The 23,973-nt window shown below is 35.8% G+C and overlaps 1 protein-coding gene and 1 pseudogene across 2 annotated transcripts in view; both read right to left on the bottom strand.

The window, feature by feature from the left end:
• Window positions 1-2,671: 2,671 nt before the first annotated feature.
• LOC107656695 (WD repeat-containing protein 19-like) lies at window positions 2,672-23,129 on the bottom strand (annotated as a pseudogene).
• A 310-nt stretch (window positions 23,130-23,439) lies between these two features.
• The window catches only part of LOC107655906 (condensin-2 complex subunit D3-like), an 18,509-nt gene continuing 17,975 nt past the window's right edge, over window positions 23,440-23,973 (bottom strand). For both annotated transcript variants that reach the window (XM_016443525.1, XM_016443534.1), the window contains exons 34-35: window positions 23,696-23,753; window positions 23,440-23,584 (exon numbers count right to left, since the gene is read on the bottom strand). In XM_016443525.1, coding sequence (XP_016299011.1) covers window positions 23,512-23,584; window positions 23,696-23,753 — 131 coding nt within the window. In that variant the 3' untranslated portion in view covers window positions 23,440-23,511. The remainder of the gene's footprint in view (window positions 23,585-23,695; window positions 23,754-23,973) is intronic.

Below are 23,973 nucleotides of genomic sequence, written 5' to 3'. Positions count from 1 at the left end.
ACACACACACACACACACACACACACACACACACACACACACACACACACAACATCTGTCCAGGGCTGACAGGAACACAATTCATCTTCTGCTCGGGCAAATTTGACCACTACAAATGAAGAACGGAGCTCACTGTTTGGATGCCATGTCCAAAGACAGAGCAAGGGTGTGTATTTTTAATCCACATTATAATATGTATTAAATATGACAACATTTGTGCCCTAAGAGTGTTGACTTGATTTATTGCTTTCACTTGCCATACTCAAAAATACGTTCATAGAAAAATTTGTCACACTAACAACACAGAGACAACTAAGCTAAGATGTAAGGGCCAATAATACATGTTAAAGGAATAGACTCACCCTCATGTCATTTTAAACCTGTATGGATATCCTTTCTTCTGCAGAACATTAAAAATGAAATGTTGAGAAATGTCTCAGTATGTTATTTTGTCTATAAATTGGAAGTCAATGGTCACCAAAACGGTTTGGTTACCAACATTCTACAAAATATCTTTATTTGTGTTACACAGAAGAAAGGAAAGTCATACTAGATTTGAAATGACATGAGGGTGAGTAAATGATGAACTATCCCTTCAAAGCACATACTTGAATCTCAACGCAAATACACCAGCAAATAAATCAGGTTTCACAAACTCCCCTAATTACAATGACACTATTTTAGTCCATTAAAGCTTATTCAAAATGCAGAACATTTGGCCTAAATCTCAAAAGCAGTAAGGTGAAGGTAAACTTAAAAAAAAACAAGAGTCACTGACTTTAAATCTGTTTTACAAAATTTAAGGCCACATGTAAGGTGAACGGACAGTCCAGCTCAACATAAATCTCAGCACTTGGGTGGTTAGATTAACTGTCTTTCTCCTTTCATTAGCTCACACTGCAGTGCAGAACTCTTGTGGCCAAGCTATAAAACAGCAGCACAAATCACTCGGACTAAAGCTGATTTGTAATTTTCTTCTTTACCGGTTTAATGTGCGAGACAACAATCATAGGTTGATGTCCCCCAAAAGTATAAATGCTGTGGCTGCATTTTTTCAACATTGCTTTTTGAGTTTGAGCCACCCGACATAGCAACATTGACTTAGCCAATGAGTTTGGGGCGGGGCTAGCTGTTTCTTTGACCAATGACAGATGGAGGAGGGTTTGGGAGAATTTCATGTTTTCATTATTATAAATGTTGGTAGTTGCCCCTGTAAGTATAGCCCACCTCACCTAGTTACTATACAGACATGTATAAACAATTACAATGTACAAAAAAGCTCAAACATATTTTCATTTTTATTCTGTATTTTAAGATTAATATAACATGATTGCAAATTGCTACAATATTGATAAATAAATAAAAAATATTTTTGCATTTTCAATAAAAGAATATCAGTCCTGGCCTCTCAAAATTCTGTAAACAGGAAAAATCTGAAAACAGGAAACATAAGGGGCACAGTTACACAAATCATCCATTTTAGTTTTGTCCACAAAAATAATCATGAAACAATGAGTATTAAACACTGAATTTCCATATCAGTAAGCAATAAAATATGGGAGGCTGTTTTTTTAAACAAATTACAGTTGTGTAAATATACACAACTAAAGAACACAACAGTTACTGCATAAAAATATTAAGGACAAATATTAAATATTAAAAGCGTTTTAATCAAAAATATTATTTTATTATGCAAAAATAAGTGTTAGAAAGTGTAATCTCTGACATATACTGTAAAAAAAAGGACTGTCGAAATGATGTAAAATAAATAAAAAATACGTAAAGGGAAATGGTTATCTTTCTTTCTTCATAAAAGAAGGTATCTTGAGAAATGTCTCAAGTGTTTTTTTTATTTTTTATTTAATTTTATTTTTTTCGTTTTGTTTCGGTACAATGAAAGTCAATGGTCACCAAGCCTGTTTGGTTGCCAGCATTCTTACAAATATCTTAATTTTATGTTCTACAGAAGACAGAAAGTCATACATATTTGGAATTACATGAGAGTGAGTAAATGAACTATCCCTTCAAAGCACATACTTGAATCTCAACGCAAATACACCAGCAAATAAATCAGGTTTCACAAACTCCCCTAATTACAATGACACTATTTTAGTCCATTAAAGCTTATTCAAAATGCAGAACATTTGGCCTAAATCTCAAAAGCAGTAAGGTGAAGGTAAACTTAAAAAAAAACAAGAGTCACTGACTTTAAATCTGTTTTACAAAATTTAAGGCCACATGTAAGGTGAACGGACAGTCCAGCTCAACATAAATCTCAGCACTTGGGTGGTTAGATTAACTGTCTTTCTCCTTTCATTAGCTCACACTGCAGTGCAGAACTCTTGTGGCCAAGCTATAAAACAGCAGCACAAATCACTCGGACTAAAGCTGATTTGTAATTTTCTTCTTTACCGGTTTAATGTGCGAGACAACAATCATAGGTTGATGTCCCCCAAAAGTATAAATGCTGTGGCTGCATTTTTTCAACATTGCTTTTTGAGTTTGAGCCACCCGACATAGCAACATTGACTTAGCCAATGAGTTTGGGGCGGGGCTAGCTGTTTCTTTGACCAATGACAGATGGAGGAGGGTTTGGGAGAATTTCATGTTTTCATTATTATAAATGTTGGTAGTTGCCCCTGTAAGTATAGCCCACCTCACCTAGTTACTATACAGACATGTATAAACAATTACAATGTACAAAAAAGCTCAAACATATTTTCATTTTTATTCTGTATTTTAAGATTAATATAACATGATTGCAAATTGCTACAATATTGATAAATAAATAAAAAATATTTTTGCATTTTCAATAAAAGAATATCAGTCCTGGCCTCTCAAAATTCTGTAAACAGGAAAAATCTGAAAACAGGAAACATAAGGGGCACAGTTACACAAATCATCCATTTTAGTTTTGTCCACAAAAATAATCATGAAACAATGAGTATTAAACACTGAATTTCCATATCAGTAAGCAATAAAATATGGGAGGCTGTTTTTTTAAACAAATTACAGTTGTGTAAATATACACAACTAAAGAACACAACAGTTACTGCATAAAAGTATTAAGGACAAATATTAAATATTAAAAGCGTTTTAATCAAAAATATTATTTTATTATGCAAAAATAAGTGTTAGAAAGTGTAATCTCTGACATATACTGTAAAAAAAAGGACTGTCGAAATTATGTAAAATAAATAAAAAATACGTAAAGGGAAATGGTTATCTTTCTTTCTTCATAAAAGAAGGTATCTTGAGAAATGTCTCAAGTGTTTTTTTTATTTTTTATTTAATTTTATTTTTTTCGTTTTGTTTCGGTACAATGAAAGTCAATGGTCACCAAGCCTGTTTGGTTGCCAGCATTCTTACAAATATCTTAATTTTATGTTCTACAGAAGACAGAAAGTCATACATAGTTGGAATTACATGAGAGTGAGTAAATTATGACAGAATATTCATTTTGGGGTAAACTATTACTTGAAAATTGAATGTTAAAATAAATTCCATGTAAAAAAATGTAATTGTTCATTTAAGTACTAAAACTTTATGCAGATCATGCAAAATGCAAAACAGGTGCATTTCATTAGACTCAGAGTTTCATTAGTGGTCTCAGATTTTGGACCTCGTTTGTTCTGAGTAAAAGAAGCAAGAGATTTTTCTCATTACCCTTTCATTTCTCTTTTCTTGCTCTCTGGATCAAGCCTGTTTGGTTGCCAGCATTCTTACAAATATCTTAATTTTATGTTCTACAGAAGACAGAAAGTCATACATATTTGGAATTACATGAGAGTGAGTAAATTATGACAGAATTTTCATTTTGGGGTAAACTATTACTTGAAAATTGAATGTTAAAATAAATTCCATGTAAAAAAATGTAATTGTTCATTTAAGTACTAAAACTTTATGCAGATCATGCAAAATGCAAAACAGGTGCATTTCATTAGACTCAGAGTTTCATTAGTGGTCTCAGATTTTGGACCTCGTTTGTTCTGAGTAAAAGAAGCAAGAGATTTTTCTCATTACCCTTTCATTTCTCTTTTCTTGCTCTCTGGATCTCAGCGCTCCAGTTGGTCCTGCTGCAGATATCTGGAGCAGTCCGATACTTTTTTCACCTCACTGACATTTAAAGTCCCAGAGCACATGGGGCAAACCGACTCAGTCTCTAAGAGCCTGAAACAAACACATACAAATACAGAAAATCAATGGATGGGTGGGTGACTAGATAGGTAGATAGATAGATGGACCATGGATGGATGAGACTTACTGAGTGAACTGCGAATAGAGAGCAGGGAAATCACAGTGTGGGCAGACACACCAGTCCTCCTTGACCAAGTGACGACCCTGAAAATAATGACACACACATCTATCAGTCAAACTGTGTAACTGTGTGCGCCTGCATATACACACCAAAAGGTCAAGTCAAGTTTATTGTCATTCCTCTCATTACAGTCACAGACAAGTCAAGAATGAAATATATATAGCACCTAGAGAGGAAGTTAAAATAGGGCCTGGGTTTCTGGCAGTTCACTATGACGTTTACACTGTGGAACTGAAGCTGTAGGTCACTCCCTCGGAGCAAGATCTGCTTGTGTTCTGGCAGTGCAGTGATGCAGTAGATTAAGTTGTCTGTACTCACTGTGGCGATACAGTAGGGCAGATTGTTTTTGCAGCCGGGACAGAGCAGCTCACAGTCAGGCAGGCTGAAGCCGCAGTAGGGAGAGGGTGAGCTCTCCTCCTCCACCTCAGAAGTATCTGGACGACTGATGCAAAACAGGAAAAATGTCAACGATTTGGTCACGGCAATAGGAGCAAATTCAATTTAAAATATTTGTGCTTTTGTACAATTTCAGTGCAATTTTGTTTACTTACCATCTGCAATCCAGTTTGAACCTGTGGTTCTAAACAAGGGGGTCAAGGCCCACAAGAGGGACATGAGATGACTAACAAATAAAATTAAAATAATCTAAAAAATATATTTAACTCTTTGAAGCACCAGGTTTTGGAAGTGAAATTGAATTTTGAGACATTGACACAGCTTTTTGGAAAAAATAAAAAAAAAGGTGGAAAGAGGGGTGATTTGTATATAAGCCTGTTTTCGCCACTGAATAAAAAATAAAAAAGGTAATTGCGACTTTTTATCTCACAATTCTGACTTTTTTCTCGCAATTGCAAGTTTAAATGCCGTAATTCAGATTTTTTTTTTCTCAGAATTGCGTGATACAAACTCGCAATTCTGACTTTTTTCTCACAATTGCAAGTTTAAATATCGCAATTCAGATTTTTTTTCCTCAGAATTGCACGATACAAACGTGCAATTCGGACTTTTTTTTTTCCTGAGTTTGTATCTCGCTAGTCTCGCGTAGCCAGACCTTTAGACTGACAGCAGGTCTGGGAATCTTGGCCGCTTTGAATGGCCAAGGCCCGCCCAAGAGGCTATATATCTGACAGCTAGAGCAACCAATCATGTTTCGTTTTGTGCCGCGTCATGTTTATTAGCGTGGAAATATCACCACAATAACAGACTGGTGTGTAAAACTCTTGGACATATTTTAAAGGTTCTATGCCGTGAACTTTACATTTTTCGCATACTTTTGAAAATCCAGCGTTTATAGTTGATCCTGATATATTTAGTTGATCCAGATATAAACAAAGAAAAAAGAAAAAGTTACAATTGCGAGTTTATATAACAATTCTAAGAAAAAAGTCAGAATTGCGAGTTTGTATCATGCAATTCTGAGAAAAAGTCAGAATTGCGAGATGTAAACTCAGCTGCACTAAAAAAGTCAATATTAAAATATTTGAATATTGCTGTGGACAATGGGGGGGGGGTCCCTGGAGTCAAAAAGGTCAAGAACCACTGGTTTAAACAGAACCTAAATGCACTGAAATAGCATTGTGCTAAAACAAAACAGACAGTGTGTGCAAATAAACTATGCTATTAATTGGAGCATTTAATTCTTATTATATTTCCCTTGTGTGTCTTACCGGACCATGGCCTCTATCTTCTTCTTGTATTTGAGATCAATCTTGTTACGATACTCTGGTCTCATCAGCATAGAGGCAAAACTGAAGGCAGAGTTCCTTAGTCCAGCACGATGACATTCAATAACCAACAGCCATAACAGTACTGAAGTATGTACTGTATGTGTGAGTGTGGGTAGGTGTACAAAAGAGGCTCACGGGATGGGAATTTGCTAATGTTATTGGACACACGGATAAGCATTCGTGCACCCTTTAAATGATCTCCTCTTTTAACATGGATCTGAAAAAAGAATGAAAAAAACTTTACAGAACAGTGAATATCTTATGAGTACATGCTCATCAAATCACTGGACAAACTGAGAAGAACGCTCCACAGATTTCTGTAGAATATGAACATTCATGTTTGTTCATCTGGCTTTCTTCATTAAATAAATATGAAATATAAATAATAAACTGGGGCCGCAAAAATAATTTGAACACTTAAGTCACTTAAACTACACTTAAATGTATCTTTAAAATATTAGATACAAAACATCAAATCAAGTGATGAACAACCAACCGCTATCTAGGTGATTTTTTTGTGAAGTTAGTTTCCCCTCAAGTTCACACACACGTGTCTTTGCAGAGTAACCACAGGAGTATTTCATCACATTGATATTTGACAACCAGGTGTCATAATACTTTTATCTTAACAATATGTTATAATTTATAATTGATACAAATTATATATACACTACCGTTTAGACGTTTGGGGTCGGGAAGATTTTTAAAATGTTTTTGAAAATCTCTTGTACTCACCAAAACTGCATTTATTTGATAAAAACACAGTAAAACAGTAACATTGTCAAATACGTATTATTACAATTTAAAATAACTGTTCTCTTTTAATATGTTTTAAAAATAATTTATTCCCGTGATGGTAAAGCAGATTTTTCAGCAGCCATTACTCCATTACTTAAGTATCACATCATGATCCTTCAAGTAATCATTCTAGTATGTTGATTTGGTGCTAAAATGTTTTTATTATTATTTTGCTCATCTATTTCTTCAATTTCAACATTTCTTGCTATTAGCAATGTTGAAAAGAGTTGTGCTGATTAATATTTTTGTGGAAACCATGATAACGAAAGAGCCAAAGAACCACATTTATTTGAAATAGACATTCATGCTTATCTTTTAAGAATAATTGTAAAAAAAAAAAAATTGACCAACACCAAACCTTTGAGCGGTAGTAATATGACACTTGGTTTGATATTTTGTAATATAATACAAAAACCTTCATTAATTTTTATCATAATTTTTTTTCTATTTTTCTGCTAATGTGAGAATGTGTGTTTCCCACCTTCACCAGTATGTAGCTGTGCAGGATCATCAGGTTTGTGGCCATCTCTGCTGGGATTTTAATGTGCTGTGTCTGAAGCTCAGCGTACATGCTGAACAAAACATCATGGGCATTCCTGTAGTTTCCTACAACACATAATACACACACAAACATAGGCCGGGAATTCCCTAAGAATGTATTATCTTCTTATTTTCACACTTTTGAGTCTGCATTGGCGCAACATGCTCCCAAAAATGTACACTTAACACAATAACAGTGAATGACAATCTGTTTAGTAAACTCACTCCATAGACCTACACTACATGGATAACCAAAAACACTTAAATCAGACCTGCAGATCGCTCCTCTCTGGCAATAATAATAGCAGTTCTTGCTGCCTCTCTGTACTGCTTGAGAGCCATGTACAACCGGAACAGATATTTTGCATCCTAGGAAAGAGCAGAACCAACAAACATTATCTAGTCGAAACACTTTTTCTGATAACACACTTCTGATGCTATATACTATATATATATATAGTATATATATATACTATATATATGATTTAACCAAATAAGGTAGACCACTTTATACAAATTATTTGCTCTGAATCAAACTATTTTTTAACCTAAACAGTTCAAATAACTACAAAACAAACACACACAGTCAGAATTTTAAGTAATAAAGGAGAGGAATTGAAACACAAACACAATTTCACATTTCACACACACACACACACACACACACACACACACACACACACACACACACACACACACAGAAGCGCCTTCTGCTGGGTCACCACAAAGAGAAATATCAGCAGATGCAATGAGCATGCAAACACTTAAAAGGGTCCAGTGCCCAGATTTTCTAAAGAGGACCCACACATTTACAAAAGAAAAAGAAAACCCTGATAAAATCATAAAGTAAATGGCAATGTTAGAGCTGCCTGGAGCCACTAGATAACCCTCATGTGTCTAATTTAATCAAATATTAAAAAATAATCCATATCCAGTAAAAGTCCTCGAGCCATAAGTGGCGATGAACCCAGCAGGGTCATGGAACAAACAAGAAATAAGCATTTATGGACTCCAAATTCAGATGTTGTGTTCAGCTATAGTAACACAACTATGTATATTAATATTTTTTGTGGTCTATACCAATGCGGCAAGTTGCACTACTGTTCAAAAGTTTTGGGTCAGTAAGATTTTAAAAATATTTTTAAAAGTCTCTTTAAAAGTTTCCCTCACCATTGCTATATTTACTTGATCAAAACTACAGTACAAACAGTAATAATTTGAAATATTATTACATTTATTCCTATGATGCTGAATAAGCAGCCATTACTGCAGTCTTCAATGTCACATGATCCTTAACATGCTGATTTGGTGTTTAGGAAACATTTCACATTTGTGCTGCTTAATATATATACTGTATATACACACACACACACACATACATATATATATAATTTGTTTATTTTTTTTTGTGGAAACCATGATACATTTTTTTCAGGAATTTTTAATAAACAAAGTTCACAAAAACAGCATTTACTTGAATTTTTTTTTTTCTGTAACAATGTAGACGCCTTTAATGGCATTTTTGATCAATTTATTGCTTCTTGCTATATAAAATTATATTTTTTTTGTAATCATTATTTTTTAATCAAAATAAAATGAACTAAATTTAATGTATTAAATGCCACAAAATTCCCATCTTAATTTAATTCCAGATGATACAGTTTATTTTTCATTTTCAGCTCTATTAAGATCTGTGTTAAGTTTTCAATACCTTTGGCATTCCATCACTTTCCCCCATCAGATAATCAATAAGCTGATTGGTTAGAGCTTCATCCTTGGCTTCCCCTACCTGTTAAACAGACAGTAATAAAATCATCATCATCATAACAACATGACAAAAAGCAATAGCTGCTTACAACTAGACATAATCATCATAGTTCTTGCCAAACACTTTTTTCTGATTAGGGCATCAACACAGTAATTAATTATAATTATTTGGCTACACTATAACTATAAAAATACAAATAAAAAGAAAAAGAAAGGAAAATGGTACAAGTGAATTCAGGCATCAAGCAACATTACAATGTGCAGTATGTTTTCTAGTATGTATGCAGAAGTTTATTTCTGGTCTTTTAAAACCATTATTTAGAGATAGGAATCAGAAAGGATCTGGTGATATGACTGATTTCTGGGTTATAATATTATTTTTTTTCTACATCTCACAGTCTTGATTTGAATTGTGAATTGTGGTCTTCAAGTGGAACATTTAAAGAGAATACTGACATATTTTGAGCTAAAATATCCCAATCGTTTGAAAGATCCCTTCCGATATCAACCGGCTGATTTTTAAAAACAAATACAGTATAATCATTGTGCATCTCCCTTTCTGATAAATTATGTGAATTGTAGTGTAGTAAAGAGTGAAATAGTAGCTCCCCGGCTGTACTCACTGTCTCAATGGCCATCTCTATGGCCAAACTGTCATCAGAGCTAGGACATTTCAAAAAGTGCTTCAGCGCCCGTGTGTGGACAGACAGATACAAATACATTAATAAGCATTTAATGACTGATGTAATTAGCACAGTCAGTTGAGTAAAGAATCCCTTTGGAGATAATGAGCAAAGAGGGAAGAGCAACCAAGTGTGATGAAAAGTGAGAGCTTAAAAGACAAGAGGAAGTGCACTCAGGCATGGGAAGGGAAGGAAAGAGAGAAAGGAATCTACACAAACAGCACACACAGTTCTCGTACCCTGCTGTACTGTCCACACTTCTGAAAGAACTTCCCAGCCTGAAGATGATTCTTCTCCCCCTCAAAATACAGCGCTATGCTCTGATAGTCCTCTATTGTAGCCTCTGAACCTGAACACATGCATACAGCATGATAAAAAAAAAACTCAATAGAATTTTGTTGAATAAGCCTTGTAAATGGTGCTGTGTAGTTAAATTAAGTAGGTCATTCCTATATGCAGCACTATGCTTTCAACTTGAAATGGTTGTGCAGTAATTGAAGGAAGTATTCTTATAACAGGGTTTACTATATTTTCAGAAATACACTCTGCATAGTAGGAATGACCCAAGTGTGAGATGATCAGAGAGATCACAGATGATGTCAGCGTAGACCTCCATCTGCCCATGCTACTGGTCGAGCTGAAAAGCTTCATCACTGCAACGCGACAAAACCAGGAACTGGATCGCTGAGCTGCAATCACTCAAACGCAGGAAAAACCTGTGCAGACACTGAACATTTATCACACTAACAGAACATCAAGAACTTGAATTAAGGATAGGTGCTTAAAGGGGTCATCAGATGCAAAATTCACTTTTACATGTTGTTTGAACATAAAAGTGCGTTGGCAGTGTTTGTACACATCCACCCTATAATGATAAAAATCCACTCAGTGTTTTTTTTAATCCCTAGAAATAATATCCCCTTTCTCATATCAAGCCGTTCATCACATCACACAGACCCAGGCCCCTCCCACGATTGTTGATTGACACTAGCGTTTTACTTTAGACCCGCCCTGAGTGAGCTGTCATCAGTCCGCCATTGTTTCGATGCCGGAGCAGGAGTAGACAAGAATGTCTCCTAAGCGATTGAGGTGTTTTGTTGTTGGATGTAATAATGAACATAGCAGTCGTCATTTACTCCCGACATCTAAGCCGCTGAAGACGCAGTGGATTACGTTTGTTTTTGAAGGGAATGCGCCCCCGGATCTACTAAATGCGTTTATGTTCGCGCGAATCATTCGTGATCCAGCCTCACCTCCAGAAGAAGCGAGTATAAGGTTCTTTTATGAATCTTTGCAAATCGCCTTTCCTAATAACATGCTAGTTAGCAAGTTCCGCAGCTAAATGCTCAGAGGGGCGGGGAGAGCAGAGCTCATTAGCACTGGAATATTAGAAACATGCATTAAAACGTCTTGCTGTGTGCAGAGCTGTTTTTGACAGGGTAAAAAAGGGTGTTGTTTTACACTACCATTGAGAAATTTTAACCAAAGTATGTTATAGACTTTTCATTAAGACCCTAAAGAATCATATCAACTTGTGGAAATGACCATCCGATGACCCCTTTAACCCTAATAATCTGGAAAAACCATTTTCGCTGGTTGGCAAAAAAAAAAAAAAAGAGAAATGTTAGAATTTAGTTTTCTTGGCACACAGATTTTTGGTGTTTCTCTCTTTACTCACCTGGCCACCATTTTGGCTCCTTCAATGGACTGAGTTTCTCGTACAATGCGTACAGCCTCCTCAGGGTTGTTAAGATGCTCCAGTAGGATTCGAATTACACTGTCCCAGTCTCGTGCACTTTCATAGGCCTCTTTATATCTACACGCATACACAAAATTTGTAAAGTGGCAATTCGGGGAATGTTGGACTAAGTGTTTCTTGAACGTGGTTTTACAATAGTGTTCATAACACAAGGAGACGCATTTTCCTCGATAAACACTGTCAACTTTCAGAATTTAAAAATTATATTTGGAGAGAAAAAGACTACTTATTAAACGGAGATGAAAAAATACGCTATAAATCACAAGCCAGATTTTCAGTTAATCAGACAAATTGTTTGCTGAAAATATTTTTTTCTTTGTGCAAAACACTGTGCTGTATCACTTCACACTTTGCTAAATTATATTTTAAAAAATTGCTAAATTATATTTGAAAAAAAAGGAACTTATGGAAATAATAATTCAATTATGGAAACAATAATAAAAAATAGTATGAACAAGCGACCTCTATAATTGTGTCCTCACTTTGTTGGAGTGTGTTTTCTTAAAGGGACTCTATTGCATTTGGTACATACTTGCCATCCACCTCCTTTGCCTTAGCATACTGCAGGTGAATCTTTGGGGAAGTCACATGGGGCAGGAGCTCACCCACTTTTGCCCTGTGTTTAGACATCAACATTAGTTACAAATTAGCTACAAATCACAAATTTGCTTCTACTGCACAACACTCAAATTTGTGATGTACACGGTTAATTACTGTTGTGAAGTTGTATTACCAGTTTTTTCAGCGTATGTAGACAGAGGCAGCTTTGTCATAGTACTGGCCTTTCTCATACAGCTGAGCCGCTTCGGAATATTGCTGCACACAAAACCATTCAGCCAACAAGAAATTCTGAATTACAGCAAACTACTAACAGAGGTAAATGAAAGTGATTTGTATGTCAATAAACACACATAAACAAACAAACACACACACACCTTCATGCTTTCCAGAATGGCTCCACAGTCTTTCTTCAGAGCTCTGCTGGGGTGTTTGATGGCCTGGTTAGCTCCTCTACGAATGTCACCCATACGAATAGACATACGAGCCACTCCTGCCAGACACCTCTCATCATGATCCTGGAACTACAGACACACACATCAGGATCTTCCGCCAGCACCGGTCACTGAATGAGCGATGCCTTGTTCCATCACAATGAGGCACAAACCTTTCACCCTCTCTGGTGGAATCAGATGCCAGCCTCCACTGAAACTGCTGATACCATCATAATAACCTTTTCATTTAATTTTCATTTTTGGATGAGAATTCCCTTTAAAGTTGTTGATCATCATTTTACAAACGTGCAGACACTTGTTTCCGGTTATGCCTTTCTCATAGTGAGCCAGTGCATTCGTATAATCTCCACTAGAGGGCAACACAACATATGACATTACATCATCAGTGATAACACAGTCAGACACATCCAGCACAGAAAACAAGTCCATGTCACTTACAATCAGATGCAGTAAACTGTGCATAAGCATGTAATGTCTCCAAAACAGGTGTAATTAACTCATGTAATGTAGCTGACACAAATTCCAGCTGTATGGCATATTCTTTAGAAATAAATGGGATCTCATCAGGGTCCAGTCTTTTAGCCAGCTGTAACGCACTGTCTCAATGCTGTAGGTCCCTTCTCATCTACACATACGATAGCTCAACTGTTACAGTAGTCAAAGTGACTTGGGAAGTATAGATGCATACATGTAAACTTTCATGAATGTGTGTGTGTGTGTGTCTATTTTACCTCCAGCGCTGCCATAGGATACGAAGAAGTCAGATACAAGTCCTGGGCTCTGTTGTAGTCATTGCAGAACATGGCCAAATGACCAGCCAGCAAATTCTGATCTTCTATTCCCTACAAACACAGTTAAGGAAAAGCACTTCATTGTGTTAAAGAGTTCTGTTTTCTTAAATTACAGACAAAAACGGCTGTTTCAAAACTTAGTGAACTGCTTTGCTGCTTACTACCTGAATGGAGTCTTTTCTCAGACTGATAGCATGTTTCCACAGTTACTGACATTGTATTTTTTTTTCTAACACTATATTTTGTTACATTACCTGGGCATTAAATTACAGAAAACGAATTAAAGCTGCTGTGTGAGTGTTTCTAATACATTGGCTGAAGGTGTAATGGCAAATTCGTCATCTTTCTTGTTCTGACCAATGTAATCAATCTCTCTATATTGTTTTTCTCTTATGGAAAGTCATAGAAAAGCCATCATGGATTTCGTCTTTTGTACTGGAGCAAACGGGGAAAAAAAACAACAACTTATATTTGCTGCAGTTTCTGTTCACCACTATAGAAGTTTACCCAAAATGTAAAAAAAAAACAAAAAAAACTTTTCATACGCTGCTGCCTTCTATAGAAGAATCCTAACTGAGATTCTTATAATTGATTCCATTAGAACATTATTCTGCATCATATAAAAGTGCTCCTTATGTGGAACACCTAGAAGACTCGACAATGATTTCAATACAGGTAACACAATAATTAATAACTACAATATACATAGCGCACACAATTTATTACGTTTTACTAAATATATGCATTTTATTTCATTATGTAAAAAAATTATCAATACTTCCCAAGACTAAATTATTTTTTAATGTATCGTATTCGTGTTATAATTTAAAAAAATATTTATAATCAACATTTTTTTGCATTGTCCACAATGATGGATTTTTTTTCATAGGTCGTTGTGATGCATTATGCCATTACTTTCTCTGTAAGAGATACATGCAATGGTTTTAATTTAGGAGGCAATGTAATGAAATGCCCAGCTTTTGAGGCGTTGAATCAGTAGTGTAAATATGATGCCTTAAAAGTTACAAAGTAGCATCAGGGTTTTTTCATATTGTGACATATCGAAGTAAAATTATTTATCAAAAAATAATTCATTTGTTGTCAATTGGATGGAGGCAGATCTTAATGCAAACTTGCAGTTGATTATAAGAAAGGGGCAGGGTTTATGCTGACAAAATAACTGGAGAGAAGTCTGTTGTTTCATAACAATTTGAATAAAAATTACAAGATACATTTTTTTTAATGAAACATATGCATGGATGAATTACTCACAATAAGATCAGTAACATGCATTTAGTATGGTGAATTTCCATTTTATACATGTGGTCACACCTTGATATCCTCTAGGGACATGACCATGCCGACGTTTCCCATCATGCGGTATACTCTGATGGCCAGTTCCACCTCCATGTGATGCAGACATGCCCTTCCCCAGCTCACTCCATGCCTCAGTTCTGTTCAGAGCTTTACAGATATTCCACGAATCAGAAAACCTGCACACACACACACAAACATACTGTCATCAATGTTGCTGAAGAAATCTGAAGTGCTGTGATCATCGATCAAGTGAAATCGGTTGTGATAATTGATACATCATGCATCCAACAATCATGCTTTTAGAAGCATTTAGGTTTGTATTATTTGGCTTCATTTAGCTAAGCATGCATAATAAACTACCAAATCAAACTAATGTAGCATGAAAATACCTTTTCAGCATAATGGCCTGTTGCAGTAACGACTGGTGTTTGTCTTTACTGGTGTCACTGTGTGGGTTGTTGAGGAATGAATGTGTGTTCAAAACCACACTATTAATCTTCCCACTCTGGGTCTGACATGTCAGCTCCCCATTATGCAACAGCAAAAGCTTATGAGAAAATGGCAACTTAGTGGCACCAACTAGAATCACTTTAGAGCCTAGAGAAAAACACACACAAAAAATAGCACAAATAAACAGTTTCATTGCCTAAATAAAACAAAACGTCTAGCACAGGGCATTGATGATTAGGAATGTAATTTGAGAATTTATTCAGAATCAATTTCCATTTTTAAACAAAGGTGAATATGTTTAAAAAAAAGTTCTGGAGCATCTGCATTCTTCCACTGTACTAAACTAAACAAAACATCACATATAAGCATCACAACTTTGAACTGATTTTCTGCTGGCTGTGTATGTGAACTTTCTAGCATGTGATTCACTGTTTCTTGCAATAAACACATTTTCACACACATGACATTACTGTACTGTTGATATTCTCATAGTTTGACAATTTGAGGTTTATCTCTCCAACGCACTGTCCATGCGTTCCTTAAAACCATTAGAAGAATGTCTAAAAGACATTAGTTTTACCTTGTATGGTGTCTTTGTGGAAGGCATATGTGTAGACTTTGTCCTCCTCATACGCCACAAACACAACCTTCTTGCTGATCCAGTTTTCCCACAATACCCCTTTAATAGCAGGAGAGAAGTCTGGGATCTCAAACACTGAATCGTTCACCTGTAGGAAATACAGACTTCACTTAGTTTAAAGTTTGACACGAGTCTCTCAGCAATGTCAATTGTCAATGTTAAAAAGATAGTCCACCCAAAAGTAAAAAAAAAATTGCCATCATTTACTTACCCTCATGTTGTTCCAAACCTGAATGACTTACTTTCTTCTGTGGAATACAAAACAAGACATTTTGAAAATGTCCAAGTGTTTTTTTTTTTTTTTAAATGGAAGTCCAAAACTGGTCACCAAAACTGTTTGGTTACCAACATTGGTCAAAATATCTGAAAATTAAAGTCACACATGTTTGGAACAACGTGAGGGTAAGTCATCGCTTGGTGAACAATCCTTTTAAGAGCGGAAATGTGTTTGTTTGTGTGTACCGGACAGTATAGGAAGCCGTCACTTTTTTCATTAATAAAAACGAGACGTGTTCCATTGGGGTCTGAAAGACTTTGCGTACACCCACTGTGTGGCGATACTCATTAACACTCTGCCAGTCTTCAAAATAAAAACAGTGAATCAAGCCGGTCTATAGAAAGAAAGAGAAAAACACAAAGAACAATACAAATTTAGGTAATAAGGTACATGTTATATCATGAACAGTCACACTAAAAGGCTCACATTACTCACACTTTAAAGGGATAGTTCACCCAAAAATGAAAATTATGTCATTAATTACTCACCCTCATGTCATTTCAAACCCGTAAGACCTTCGTTCATCTTTGGAACACAATTTAAGATATTTTTGATGGAATCTGAGAGCTGTCTGACCCTGCATAGACAGCAATACAACTGAAATGTTCCCAAGTCCAGAAACGTAGCAAGGAGATCGGTAAAATAATCCATGTGACATCAGGGGTTCAACCGTAATTTTATGAAGCTACGAGAATACTTTTTGTGTGCAAAAGCAAAAAAAAAAAACTACGTTATTCAACAATTCGTCTCCTCCGCATCACCCTGTAGCGGCATTTTGGAGCGTATCAGCTGGACGTAAACAACGTATGCTGTTCTGTGTCAGGTGCGTCATGTCGGATCTGTTTCCTACGTTGTTGTGATTTGATCTGAACGAAAACAGCGTATCCGTGTGGCGCAGCTTACACAGAAGCAGGTAACTATACCTTACAAGTTATTTTAAAGCCCTTAATATAAAGCATGTCGCATGTTTAAGACAAATTAGATTATGCACTTTCCCTGCAGCAGCTCACTGTGTGTCTACCTCTATTTGTGCGCTTGTATCAAATGACTGTATATCGATATAATCGTTATTGCCTTCTTCCATACTGTTTACAAAAAATATATTGATATACCATACAAACTCGATATACCGCCCAGCCTTAAGGCTCTGTATATGTAAATTGGTTTTGACAACTGGCCAACAAGTCAATCTGCCCACCGGGAAATGTGGCATATGGCAGTTGTGCAAACATCTATTGTAATGACACATGCATACTAATGAACACTTACCAGTTGTCCCCACAGGACGCAGCCTTGTTTAGAGACTGTGAGATGGCGATGCTAGTCAGGCTGTCTTTATGATTGTGGGCTTGAAACAACTCTTGGCCAATTTCACGGATATGTGTGGAAATGACTACAAAGTAGCCATGTGAAAATCCAATCATGATATAGCCATCCCCATACCTAGACAGAGAAAGGAAAATATGTGCAGGTATATGAAAAACACACTAAAATTATTTTCTACTCTTTGTATTTGTAAGTGTTATAACTTCAGTATAAGAAATGTACATTCTAAATATAACATATTATTATTAGCTCAAATTACATGGCAACCAAGAAGTTTATTTATCACATCCTTTTTATCCAAACTTAAAGTTGACAGTTCACTGAAGGAACAGTCCTTCAAACTGTGGTTAAACAGCTTGTTTACGCACAATGTTTAAAGAGCAGGGCTATTTAACCACCTGCATGCAGTTTTAACATGCATTTTAAAACTGTTACTAACACATTTAAGTACATCTCTGTGCGTGTGTGAGAAAGTGTGTGTGTTTGTACCAGTGGTAGGAGATGATGTTGCCATAACGCTGCTGAAAGGCCAGTTCTATAGGGTTATCGGGGTCATTTAGATTAAACAGAAACAGGGTCTTCTTTCCTAAAGCCCCACTAACCTGCAAGTTAAAGATCATTTAGTCATCCTGTATATATATTTGCATTCTCATGAAACAATGTGAAAAAGCAGAGGTGGAGTAAGTGGCCCAAACTGTTATCAAGGGATGCATTTAAGCACAACATGAAGCCGAGGTGAGATGGTTGTGGTTGGCAAACAATGCAGAAACTAGCTGTTTGAAAATAGAATTCAACTGATGTGTAGTCAAAGGTTTCACAAAGGCTTCAAATGCAGCTAATCCTTTCATAATTACAAATTGGAACTGTTTAACAACGTTAGTTTATACACTGATGCCAGACTCAGAATTAATTTGTTTTGAAATTGTATTTTTATTTGCATCTATAAAGTTCAAAATAAAAAGACAAAAGTAATTCACTGCATAATCCCATATTCTGATTGTTTATGCAATAAACAATAATGAAAATGAATATATTTTTTTTTTTTCATATTTGTAACTATATTTTATAGTTTACTAATATATGACTGTGCTGTAAAATTGCTGACGTAACAATGTAAAAATATTATTGTAATATAAGATTTTACTCTTCCGTTGACCTCTACCTATAAGTAAGTTCAGTGTAAAAATGAAAATGAGTGTAAAATGAGCATGTTAACATACAGTGCTTTCTCCTGGAGATGATCGCTCATCTGTTTTCATCACTGAGAACTGAACATCTGCAGGATCTGCTCTCACAGAGGTCTGAAGGAGAGAAAAGGAGTGGTAAACAGCATGTCAAATTATGCAAACAACATATACAATATTAAAGGATTTTGTTCTGAGAGACCCTCATGTACCTGTCGAATGGTGTCTCCCTCATGGTTGCTGATTGTTATGCTGCGGTCTTCACTGCCCAGCGCCAGGAGGTTCTGAGAGCTCCAACAGCCACATGTGATCCTCTTTGTGTGCTTACCTACATGTACACACGTATGATGTGGAAACTATTCACACAGAATTTTATAAATATTATTTTGTTTTTTTTCAATTATTGAATTTAACCCAGAATATATAATAGAATAAAGAGGAAATTAAAGAAAAAAGTATATAAATAAATAAAAGAGAAAAGTATATTTTGTGAGGATTACCAAAACCCCAGCATTTGAGTTTATTCTATAGAGCAAATCCTGTGTGTTTTTTTTAATTTTTGTAATTGCTTAATTTTACCCAGAGGAGGAATCTTGCGTGACGTTTGCTGGTTGTAGATGAGCAGGTTTCCTTTAGATGTGCCAACAGCCAATAGTGGTCCAGTTTTAGACCAGAGCAGAAAGGACATCTGATCTCTGAATCAACCAAAAAAAAGAAAAAGAAAACAGCAACCCAAAAACATTTAAAAAACAATCCAATTCAAGGAGTTTATTATTCTCAATAACACATTCTCTCATCACATCACTCACCTCATGCCACTGTCCAGCTGTGAGATTTTGTTAACATTTGCATCCCACAAGTAAATGGAACTGGACTTTTCAGCAATCACAGCTAAGATATCACCATCTTTATCCCAGTCAAGAGATATGCAAATCCTGCATGTAAATAAATAAATAAATAATAATAAAATAAAAAAACATGAAAGTATGAGCAATAACAGAAAGAGAATGTCGGTCCTGCAATATCATTACACTCTAGTTATGAAAAACAAAATCACATTAAAGCTGCACATGTGATATTTGGTGCAGATTGGACATTGCATGTTTAAGATAGTGTAAACAAAGTAATTTCCTGTTGCCAACAGGTGGCCCTATGATTATTATTGAATATTGGCCTTAAGATGGCAGATTCGGACGGGATTAAAATCATCAAGTACGTCTGTGAAACACAAATTTCTCTAATGACCCCCTGTAAAACTAGTCCCATCCAAATAGTGCTTTAGAGCTGTTTCCTGTAACCTCCGTGGACAAAGCAGTATTGTGATTAAGAATACTTCCTTATTTCATGGAGCGAAGATGAAAACAAAATGCCATCGATTCGTTTCTGAAGACAGTTAGAACCTTCAGAGGTACATTTATAAAATTAATTCATTCATATATTCATTTGTATAATTCCCTGTTTTAAAACCTCCCAGCTTTTCCGCCCTGTTTTCACTCAAAACGAAACTACTCTGCATGCTGTGCGCACGTGAGACTGTTACTTAAAACTGTGCTTTATGCTGGACAGTATTTATTTATCACGAGTTGTTCAAATCGAGGTAATCTAATATGGTTTTAATGATAATTAAAAGATGAAATGGTAATACTAGCCGTGGGGAATTTTATCATGATTTATCATCAAACCGGTAATCGTTACATCCCTAGTTTATACACAGTGTAACATTGTGTTACATAAATGATGTATATGTATGTTTTATGGTAAAAGGACTGAGATTGTCATTACATGTGTGTTTGTTTTTGTGCTCTGGTGTCAGTAGCTTGAAAGAGCTTTTTAATGTTTTAGTTGTTAAGGGTCACATATATAGAAGAGAATTCATCCTCTATTCACATAAACCTTTCTCCCTTGGAACACATTACCATAGATATATGCATAATGCATTGTTATGTCTGCACATATCTACCTCAATGTCAAAACCCGAGTGGACTGCACTGGCTATATGTTGAGTGTTTCTCGTCATATATCAGTACTGATTATCAGATCTATCTATTTCCCAGAGTTTTATACGAGGGACCCTGGTTTTAAATGTGATACACAACAGAATCTTACAACACACCATAAATTCAAGGAGAATTAAAGCTGCAAGCAGCGATGAAAGGGCCCTCCTCACCGCCACCACCGCCACCTGGTGGCTTTAGGAAAACAGCAAACAGTGGGCAATATGCAATAAGTGGTAGGAATATGTCTGGGCAATATGCAATAAGTGGTAAATATAGGAGGAATATGTCAAAGTCATTTATATGTGCCAAACTTCCTGCTGCCAGCTGGTGGCGCTATGATTATAACTGGATGTTGGCATGTAGATGTCTTCAGGCTAGCACTTTTATTAAACGTGAAGTCTGGTGCAGATTGAACATGGTATGTTTGAGTTAGTGTAAAGCATGGCCTATCTTGTTGCCAACAGGTGGCGCTATAATTAACATTGAACATTGATGTGTAGATGTCTTCAGGCCAGTATTCTTACGAAACATGTGATGTTTGGTGCACATTGCATGTTTCATTTATATGTGCCAAACTTCCTGCTGCCAGCTGGTGGCGCTATGAATATTATTGAATATTGGCCTTAAGATGTATTCTGGCCAGGACTCTTATCAAACGTAAAGTTTGGGGCAGATCGGACATTGCATGTTTAAGTTAGTGTGAAACAAGTCATTTCCTGTTGCCAGCAGGTGGCGCTATAATTATTACTGAGTATTGGCTTTTAGATGTGTTCAGGCCAGGACTCTCATAAAACGTCTGAAGTTTGCGGCAGATTGGGCATTGTATGCATGAGTTACAAAAACGTCCTCTTTCATGGTATTAATACCATGCTTTAGCACTAAATAAGTGTTGCTAGCATGTTTGAGCATATTTCTAGCATGTTTAGCACACAATGGCATATTTTACTGTGTTGCTAATTGTGTAGCACAGTGTTAAACATGTCACTTCCTGTTGCCAATAGGTGGCGCTATAACTAAAACTGAATACGGGCATGTAGATGTGTTCAGCTTCCTCTTTCACTGCATTAATAGCATGCTTTAGCACTTAGCTAAGTGTTGCTAGCATGTTTTAGTATGTTTCTAGCAGGTTGCCAGCCTATTTAACACTTGCTGATGCTTTTTAATATGTTCCTAGGAGTCCATAACAGTGCTAAACATGTCACTTCCTGTTGCCAGCAGGTGGCGCTATGTCTATAACCGAAAACGGGCACGTAGATTTGTTCAGGACAGGACTCTTTATCAAAATTGTTAAATTGTTAAATTTGGGGCAGATTGGATACTGCATGTTTGAGTTACAGTAACTTCTTGTTTCACTGCATTAATAGCATGCTTTAGCACTTAGAAACATCAAATTTTGTCAGGCCGCCAGGGACACGCCCCTTGACGAAAACTCAAAATCTTCGCAATTGAACAGCGACATTCCATTTTAAATACAACTGGACATGAAATAGTTTATATATGTAAAAACATATGTGCCTTCATTTTTGCATGTCGAAAACGTTACACTTCCCAGGGTGCTTCACTCCGACGCGTCTGGATCTCTCTTAGCAACAGCCAGTCCGCCTTCAGCAAGACATGATCACTGACAAAAAAGCGAATTTATTTGATAGATAGATAGATAAGCATATTTGATGAGGAGTATTAAACTCGGGTTTGCAGAGATTATTCCATACATACGGAAAATAATATTCGGTGCCTGTCTGCCTAAATTTATGTAAAGCATATTATAAACTTTAGTTATGACTGAAAGTAATATATTTCTGAGTAGGAAATCTTTGTTTAAACTTAATATTTCGGAACTATATTACAAAATGTGCAACAGGGATAAGATGTTTCAAGGCAGAAGATTATTCAGCAAATCTGAAACTAAGATCTTAAAATTAGATTTGAAACTACATATTTCTGATAAAACCTTCTAGTTTGGACGCTGTATAATCTGGACAGATATCAAAAGGCGCCTGTTGCCCTCACGTGGCACTGAGATGAACTGCAACCATTGTGACATTGAACTTGTAAATAAAAGTGAAACTCTATTGAAATGCACAAGATGCTCTTTGGAATATTCTTAAAGAATGCTTGATAAAAGCAAAAGGGAGAAAAACAAAACATTCTTATATTCATGTGATATGTTTACTTGGCTCAGTTGATTGATTTTTATCAATACTACAAGAAGTGATGTGTATAGTGAATAGACATTAACATTTGTTACTAGAGACTCATGCATAACCCTTATTCTAAGAGAAAAATCAGATAAATATTTCTATACTTCCTTTATGCTTACCATTTCCTTTGCAAGGACAACATGCATATTTGTGCTGGTGTGTATGTGTGCACGTTCAGTTATCCATAAAGTGGCAAACCTTGTTTTAGACACCATAAAGATAAACAAAACACTTGTGTGTGCCAATGCATTTTTTATGTTATACAGCCATTACTTGTCAGCCACACGTCCTCTACAGATATGAACCTCGAAAGGTAGAATGTGGCTTTGAGACAAGTACATTTCAATATAAAAAGGAAATCCACATGATACGATCTAAAGCAGGGGTCTCAAACTCAAATTGGCTGGGGGCCATTGCTGTGATTGACACCTCATAGGAGGGCCCGAGACAACTAGAAAATAATAATAGTAATAATAATAATAATAATTTAGCGGGCCGGATTATGTTTTATTTTTGACATCAGTTGCGGGCCGGGTGGAGGGGGAGGGGGGGCCGTAAATGGCCCGCGGGCCGGCAGTTTGAGACCCCTGATCTAAAGTATCAAAAGATTTTAATAACATTGCTTTTAACAAATAAGACAATATGAAAGAGGGCTTGTTCTAAAGGTATGATGAAGTGAAAGGTATAATTAACACTCATAATACATCCACACATAAACATTAACTAGAACCTTTTTTTAGTTCTCAGTTTTTGTACAAGAGGAGATTCCACATTCCACTGCCTGGGCACCAGTTTTCTGTGGGGGATTATTAAAAAATATATATATATTAGTAATATTAAGCAATTATGTTAAATTACATGAAACGTTGTAAATTAATATTAACTCCTATGAAATGTTTAAACTTACTGTTGTTCTGGTGACATGAGATGCAGAACACTCTCTTCTTCATCCACAACTTTGCTTCCTGTAACCAGATAGAAATCTTAACCTTCACAACCTTCCATTTAGTACTTTTGCAGTTTATGACAAAAAAACCATACACAGTACGTTTCAAAAAGTAATTTTAGGTTTCCAACATATAAAACGGGTTTACAATATAAAATGTCTAATTAGAAACTGCTATTCACATTATTTAAAAAAAAAAAAAAAAAAATGAAAAGGCTTTTGAAACCAAGTCAGCTGAA

This window comes from Sinocyclocheilus anshuiensis, unplaced genomic scaffold (genome assembly GCF_001515605.1).
Source record: "Sinocyclocheilus anshuiensis isolate Anshui unplaced genomic scaffold, SAMN03320099.WGS_v1.1 scaffold85, whole genome shotgun sequence".
NCBI lineage: Eukaryota > Metazoa > Chordata > Actinopteri > Cypriniformes > Cyprinidae > Sinocyclocheilus > Sinocyclocheilus anshuiensis.
Note: the sequence above shows the minus strand (reverse complement) of the source record. Positions and strands in the feature narration are given on the sequence as shown.